Source organism: Myotis lucifugus, unplaced genomic scaffold (assembly GCF_000147115.1).
Source record: "Myotis lucifugus unplaced genomic scaffold, Myoluc2.0 scaffold_276, whole genome shotgun sequence".
Lineage (NCBI taxonomy): Eukaryota > Metazoa > Chordata > Mammalia > Chiroptera > Vespertilionidae > Myotis > Myotis lucifugus.
The window spans coordinates 828,801-836,575 of NW_005871324.1; the positions used below are offsets into that span (position 1 = coordinate 828,801).

Consider the following 7,775-nt stretch of genomic DNA (forward strand, 5'->3'; position numbering starts at 1 on the left):
TGAAGGCAACTCCAGTTGGGATGGCAACATCAGCATTTCTAAGGGCCGTGGGGGGTCCAGCCCTGCTGGGGGCACCCTAGCCTCCCACAGCCCACCGTCTGTGCACCTGCCCCCTGCCCATTTGAGGGCCACTCGCCATGGGCGGCTGCTTCTCCAAGCCCAAGCCAGGTACCTCCTCTCTTCTTGCTTACCCCCTCCGTCCACCTTCTACCCTCCTTCTTTCCCCTCTCCATCTCTCCTCCCTCCTCCCTGCCACCTTCCTCCTCCCCCTCCCTCTCTGCCTCAGAAGTAGGTCAGGCTGGGTGGCAGCCGAATGTTAATGCGCTGCAGGCGGGAGGGGGTGGGGGGCCTGGAGCCATACTTCTGGCCCCCCTCCAGTGACCCTTCCTCTTTATTTTTGGGCTCTGGGTGCTGGTGGTAGGGATAACAACTGATTCTTTCTTGGAAAGGGGTGGGGGGGCAGGGTTCCTCCTGCCACAGGGTGGGGAAGGGAGGCTGTGTCCCCCAGGGCCAGGGAACGGGGCTCTGGGGACAGGCGTCCTCAGCCCCTGTGGGGCCCGGGGTCTGCACATGACCTCTCTGAGCCCCACTTTCCCTCCCTGCAAAATGAACCTGACCTCTCAGAGTTGCTGTGAGAGCCGAGTGGACAGATCCCAGCCCTCTTCACCTCTCCCGACCCCTGTGTGACCTTGGGCCACTTTCTCAGGCTTTCGGGGCACACTTTCCCATTCGTGCAGGAAATCCCCACCCGGCCTGGCGCAAGGAGTTTCCGCCCAGGGTGCTGGGAAGACCTGGGTGTGCTCTCTGATGGAGACTCTTCTCTGCTGGGCTCTCCCTCGGGCCCCACTTCCCCTCCTTTATCCTCACAACACCCAGGAAGGCAGGGGCGCAGGCATGCCACAGAGGGAGAAACTGAGGCCAAGAGGCCTCCCTAGCACCTAGGCAGTGCCCCGCCCACCCTGTCCAGGCCACGCTGCCCAGGATGGCTCACCCCATCTCCCCTTACCTGATACCCATCGGCTCCATTACCTTGGAACGCCTGAGCCTTTTCTCCTTCTCCTGGGTCTGAGGGGAACTTGGGGCCAGAGGAGATGTGTGACGCCCTGCCAGGCAGAGGGACCCGCCCACACCTGCCCTCCCCTCACTCCTGTGCTGTGGACACTCAGGTCCCACCACCCTACCTGCCTCCTTGGTAAATGATGTCCATTGTCTTGACCTCAGCCTTCCCCCATCAGAGTCGGGCGGGAGGATGCTGGCTGGCCCTGGCAGGAGGCCCTGGGCAGAAGATGCCACCTGTTGTTTCCTTTAAAGAAACACAGAGGCTGGCCTGACTGGGACCCCTGGGCCCAGGATTCCTAATATAGGAGCTGGTCACACGTACCACACCAGACACAGTGCTGAGAACTGGGCCTCTTGAGTCCAAATCCAGCCTCCCTTCCTGAGTGTGTGGTCCTGGGCAGATGACTTCGCTTCTCCGAGTCTTTGTGTTCTCACCTGGAAAATGGGCTGATAATTCTGCACCCTCTGCAGGCTCTTGCGCTTAGCACAGGGTCTGGCACACAGGCAGCACTTGCAAAACGTTCTTCTGTCCTCTTTTGGGGCTAGACTGGCTGCAGCCAGGACTCCCCTGTGGGGCTATGGCGGGAAGGCAGGAGCTCAGGCCCCAGGCACATACCCTGGGCCAATCAGGGATGAGACTCAGGGAATTTCAGAGTGTGGGAGTGAGAGCATTTGGCCATGAGGGTTTAGCCGAAGATCAGAAGGGACCGCAGGGAAATCAGATAAGTATATCTCTGTGCACATTCTTCACTTTCTACCTTGCTCAGGGCACATCAGCACACATTCCTTCCTCCCCATGCTTCAGTAGCACTGTGTTCCTTATAGGACGCATTCCAGGCCAGACTCCTGCTAAGCTCAGAACTAGAAGGAAGTGCACCTCTCTTGGTATCTGGTCACCTGCCTTTTATTCGGCCACAAGTGCTACAGAAAGGCTTTCCCTTTTCTTCACAGCTGCCAGGAAGCTCGAAGCTAGCCAATAAACCACTATTACCCAGGTGCATCTGTTGAGCTTCTGCTCTGGTTTACATATTGCATATGTTATCTCCTTCAGAATCCACTCACCAGTGGGCAGCTGGGAACCATGGAGTTGGGGTTGCTTTGGCTCTTGAGTGAACAGAGACGCTCCTCCCCTTTCCACCACTGCTCCTGCCTTAATGGCTTTCAGTTAGATGGCTCCAGGCAGCGCCTCCGGAAGGAGGTGGAGGATGAAAACAGCCTGGCTGGGCTCTTATTGGGCCCTTGCCAAGCTGCTCTTGTGAGCTCCCTCTCTAAAGCTCACACAGCTGGTGTCAGCTGGGTTCAAAGTATTTTTCTCTTTAATTCTTCTGAAAACATTCTAACACTATTACATAAAGTGTGGAAGACGGAGGGAAAGCCCACTCCACCCACAACCACCCCCACCTGACACAACAGCTTCAGCATGTGGTGTGCCCAGGTGCCCCTCCTGCCCGGCTGGAATCCTAGAGTGGACCTTCACTCCAGCTGGGGGCTGGAACTTGAGGATGGGGGGCTGCCCTCCAGCCTCCCAGGCCAGGCCATGGTAGGGGATTAGCACAGCATGAGATGAGGGACAGGCAGGGGGCTGGGCAGCCAGGGGAGGCAACATCTGAGCTGTGTGTCTAGGTGGATGGGCAGGAGTTAGCCAGGGCCATGGGCCAAGGGAATTGCATAGGCAAAGGCTGGGAGGCGTGACTCTGGGTTCTTTGCTTCTGGAGTGTCAGGCTTGAGGGTGTGGAGAGGATGAGAGGTGAAGCCGAGAGATGCCTGGAAGCTCTGGTGCCTTGGGAGTTGGGAGAGGAACCTTCTGCGCCCTCATTGGCCCACGCTGTGCCAGGGGCTTAGCTTTCACTCAGCCTCCCTCCCTGCAGCAGCCGCCCAGGAGGCCGGATTATCACTGCTCAAAATTCTGTTTATTGTTCCCTTCTAATTGGAAAAATACCCCAGGCACATTGTGGGGAATTTAGAAAATGCAGAAAAGTATAAAGAAAATGACAGTCTCTGGCAACTCTCCCCTAGAGTTGGCCCCATGGGCAGGCTGTGGAAGTATCTTCTGTGTTGAGGCTGGTGTGTGTGGGTGTGTGGGGGGCGCTGTGCCCTCTCTGCTCTGTCCACATGCACCCCCGAGGCCCCAGACCCCTGCACGTGAAGATACTGAAAAACCAGGGCTTGGTCAATGCTGAAGGATTCTCTCAAACTGGCGAGAATAGCTATTTTTAAAAGTTGAATTTATGTCGTGTACACTTTTTCTGAATTTTGGAAAAAAAAATTCAAACCTATGGGGAAGTTGCAAGCCTAGAACAATGAACCCTCAATTTCCCGTTGCTCAGATTCACGGGCCGGGACCTGAGCTACACGAATTTGGGATGCCCTGTTCTCACTTGAGTCAGACCCTAAACCTGCCCCTTATATACCTCAGGGATGTTATTGTCCTCCATTGGGAACTGTCTTGGGAGTCAGAGCAAGATTCAGGGCACCAGGGCTTTTCCTCCACACAGATTCCTGGAGAAAGGGTCATGTCAGGGTGGAAGGCGTTTTCTTTGTGCCCCTCTCACTAATGTTGTTATTGAAAAAAAAATCACGCAGAGATCAGTTCAGGCCCACCCAGCGCCCACCCTGCTGCCCCTGCCCTGCTTCGTGCCTACTGTAAGGCTCCTTGCTGGTGGAGTGGGTGAGGAGGTGGGCGGGCGGGGGGCTCACCAGGCCCCCTACCCCCCCACAGTGGAGCTCAAGATCGAGGTGGTGCTGCCTGAGAAGGAGCGGGGCAAGGAGGAGCTGTCAGCCAGCGGGAAGGGCAGCCCCCGGGCCTACCAGGGCAACGGCACTGCCCGCCACTTCCACTCGGAGGAGCGTCTGCCTGCCCCGCACCCCTACCCCGGTGCTCAGGACTGCGTGGAGGCCGCTGTCTGCCATGTCAAGGACCTCGAGAATGGCCAGTGGGTGCTGGGCCTGGTACAGGGGTCAGAGGGCCCCAGGTGGGAGGGCAAATACAAGCCCTAGGTAAGGTGGATGGGGCGGCCTGGCGGGGCCCAAGGCTAGCTCCCAGCCTGGCCACAGCCTTGTGGCTTCTGCTGGTCTGGGCCTGCTCCCCAGAAGGCTGGACTCTGGGAGGAGGTGCTGCCTCACACCTGGCCTGAATTCTGAGCGCAGCCCCTCCCCAGGATGCGGGAAGTGGAGCTGGGCTGGGGGAAGGTGTTGCTGGTGAAGGACAACGGGGAGTTCCATGCCCTGGGCCACAAGTGTCCGCATTACGGTGCACCCCTGGTGAAAGGTGAGTTGTCCGGGTCTCCTGAAGTGGGCGTGGCCACTGCACCGTTAAGCCCCAGCGCCACCAGGCCCAGCCCAGCTTGGCTCCTCCCTGGGCCTCCAGTTCCTCACCTCCTGGCGGGGTCTCTGGGGCTGTGTGGAAGGGCCAGCAGGTGCTGGGACACAGGAGACCTTGGAGAGAGGCTCCTGCAGGCGGCCCCAGCTCGGTACTGCCTCCTCCCAGGCGTGCTGTCCCGGGGCCGGGTGCGCTGCCCCTGGCATGGCGCCTGCTTCAACATCAGCACCGGGGACCTGGAGGACTTCCCTGGCCTGGACAGTCTGCACAAGTTCCAGGTGGGGCTGGGTGTGCGGTGGGTAGGAGCCGAGGGGAACAGGGTCAGGGACGGAAGCACCCAAAGCCTGGTTCTGAGCCCCTCCACTTGCAGGTGAAGATTGAGAAGGAGAAGGTGTACGTCCGGGCCAGCAAGCAGGTAAGGGTGTGGCTTGGGCTCAGGTAAGAGGGAGAGCCCGAGGTGGGCATCTGGGCTCAGGGAGCAGCTTGTGCAAAGCCCTGTGGTGGGAGGGAGTCTGGTCAGTGTGGCCGGGGAGCAGAGTGAAGGGTGCAGGGCGGGGATGAGGCTGGTCTGCTGGGATTGTGGCAGGGAGGTTGGCCATGACCCCAGCTCCCAGCTGCGCCCCCCTTCTCTGGTGAACTCTCCCTCTCAGGCCTTGCAGCTGCAGCGAAGGACCAAGGTGATGGCCAAGTGCATCTCTCCAAGTGCTGGCCACAGCGGCAGCCCAACGTGCTCATTGTGGGCGCAGGTTGGTGTTGGGATCATGACAGGCAGGGTGGGGTGGGGGAGAGGTGGTCCCTGATCCGCAACCCCCTCCCCTCAGGTGCTGCCGGGTTGGTGTGTGCGGAGACCCTGCGGCAGGAGGGCTTCTCAGACAGGATCGTCCTGTGCACGCTGGACAGGCACCTCCCCTATGACCGGCCCAAGCTCAGCAAGGTGGGGTGGGGTGGGGTGGGGTGAGTGGGGGTTCTATCCCTCTGGATGCAGTCAGGCCCACTCAGAGCTTTGCTTGCTGCCCATTGGGGGGTCCAGCCAGCTGCCCTCTGCTCATGCCCCAGAGTTTGAAGATCTGGGTTTGTTGAGTTCTGTCCTGCACCCCCTGTGTGACCTGGGGCTGGCTCCACCCTCTCGGGTCCCAGGTCCTCTGTTGCAAAATGGAACGATGGCTGCTTGGCTCCGTCTCAAGCTGGCTCTCTCCTACAGTCCCTGGACGCCCAGCCTGAGCAGCTGGCCCTGAGGCCTAAGGAGTTCTTCCGAGCCTATGGCATCGAGGTGCTCACGGAGGCTCAGGTAGGGACAAAGCTGGGCAGCCCTGAAGGGCGTGAGGTCGTGTAGGCTCCTAAAGGTATGGGTGTGCTCTGCCCTCCTGGCCTTGCTGCGCAGGCACCTGGGGGTGCTCCGGGCCTGGGAGGCTGCCCTGGATCCCCTGTTTGTAGGGTCCTGGACACATGGCCCAGGTCCCCAGTGTGGGGACATAGATGATTTGCTCAGGGCTGGGATGGAAGAACCTGGTGGGACTTGGGAGTAGAAGACGGGCTTTGAGGGAAAGGTGAAGCTTAAAGAGTGAGGAGGGCCCTGGCCAGTTTGCTCAATGGTTAGAGCATCAGCCCTCGGACTGAAGGGTCAGGGGTTAGGTTCCAGTCAAGAGCATGTGCCTGGGTTGTAGGCTCAATCCCTCGCCCCGGAGGGCGTGAGTATGGAAGGCAACCGATCAATGTGTTTCTCTCACATCAATGTGTCTCTATGTCTCTCACCCTCCTTTCCACGCTCTCTCTCTCTAAAAAAAAAAACACAAAAAAATCCTTGGGTGAGGATTAACAAAAAAAGAAATAAAAAGAGTGAGGAGGAATTGCCAGGTGAGGGAGGAAGGACAACCCAGGTGGCAGGAAAAGCCCCCATGGAGCTGCTTAGAGGGACTGGCCGGGCCCTGGGGGTACCGCAGGAGCCAGAAGAGGGTGGCCGGGCCCAGGTCCATGCTCTGTCTCGGGGGGATTGCAGGTGGTCACAGTGGACGTGAGAAACAAGAAGGTCGTGTTCAAGGACGGCTTCAAGCTGGAGTACAGCAAGCTTCTGCTGGCTCCCGGGAGCAGGTGGGAGTGTCTGCCCTGCTGGCCCCGGCTGGACACCAGGCAGGGCACCGGCCGGGATGGGTGGGCTCGGGGTGCTGGAGCCCCTCACTGACACTGGCTGTGTCTCAGCCCTAAGACCCTGAGCTGCAAAGGCAAAGAGGTGGAGAACGTGTTTACCATCCGGACGCCTGAGGATGCCAATCGCGTGGTGAGGCTGGCTCGGGGCCGCAACACAGTGGTCGTGGGAGCCGGTTTCCTAGGTGAGCGGCTGTGGAGAGTGGGGCGGAGGTGGCCGGTCCCCAGGCAGTGCCGGCCCTGGGAGGTGCAGGGTGCCAGCAGCTGCCTACCACCCCGGCCCAGGGATGGAGGTGGCTGCCTATCTGACGGAGAAGGCCCACTCGGTGTCCGTGGTGGAGCTGGAGGAGACACCGTTCAGGAGGTTCCTGGGGGAGCGTGTAGGTCGTGCCCTCATGAAGGTGAGCCCACCCTGGTCCCCAGCCCCTCAGGACCCTGGGCACCCAGCCCAGCCCCAGACGGGCTCTCACCTACCGCCCATGGCCCACCTGCCCTGACAGATGTTTGAGAACAACCGGGTCAAGTTCTACATGCAGACAGAGGTGTCGGAGCTGCGGGCCCAGGAGGGAAAGGTGGGCCTTCCCCCGCCCCCGGCCGCTCTCTGTCTCCGCTCCCTGTGCCCGGGAGCTGGGCACACCTGCTCACCCGCCTCCTCCCCACAGCTGAAGGAGGTCGTGCTGAAGAGCAGCAAGGTGGTGCGGGCTGACGTCTGTGTGGTGGGCATTGGTGAGTGCGTGAACAGGCGGGCATGAGTGAGCAGAGCCTTGAGCCAGTCCCTTCCCTCTCTGAGCCTCCGTATTTTCTTTTGTTTTAAGGTTTTTATTGATTTTAGAGAGGAAGGGCGAGGGAGAGAGAGAAACATCAATGATGAGAGAGAATCATTGATCGGCTGCCTCCTGCACGCCCCACACTGGGGATTAAGCCCGCAACCCAAGCATGTGCCCTGACTGGGAATCGAACCGTGACCTCCGGGTTCATAGGTCGACACTTAATCACTGAGCCACGCCGGCTGGGCATCCTGAGCCTCAGTTTTCACAGCTATAAAATGGGAACCACCACTATACCCGCTTCAAAGGGCTGTTGGGGCATGGGCACACTCGGCTTGGCCACTGCCCACTTGTACCTGAGTCCATGGCCTGCCCTGTGAGGGCCGCAGGACACACATGCCTCTAGCTGGTCCCTGATCCAGTTGAGATGCCAGTTTGGGAAGGGACAAAGCTGGGGGTGGCAGCACAGGGCTGGGGTGGCGCTGTAT

At 59.7% G+C, this 7,775-nt stretch overlaps 1 protein-coding gene across 1 annotated transcript in view; it reads left to right on the top strand.

The window, feature by feature from the left end:
* AIFM3 (apoptosis inducing factor, mitochondria associated 3) overlaps positions 1-7,775 on the top strand; it is a 12,565-nt gene continuing 4,790 nt past the window's right edge. The window contains 14 exon segments of the mRNA XM_023763189.1: positions 1-168; positions 3,779-3,992; positions 4,218-4,327; positions 4,547-4,656; positions 4,749-4,793; positions 5,029-5,098; positions 5,101-5,124; positions 5,200-5,312; positions 5,580-5,666; positions 6,375-6,466; positions 6,575-6,705; positions 6,806-6,921; positions 7,021-7,092; positions 7,183-7,246. Of these exon segments, the coding sequence (XP_023618957.1) occupies positions 138-168; positions 3,779-3,992; positions 4,218-4,327; positions 4,547-4,656; positions 4,749-4,793; positions 5,029-5,098; positions 5,101-5,124; positions 5,200-5,312; positions 5,580-5,666; positions 6,375-6,466; positions 6,575-6,705; positions 6,806-6,921; positions 7,021-7,092; positions 7,183-7,246 (1,279 nt within the window). The 5' untranslated portion in view covers positions 1-137.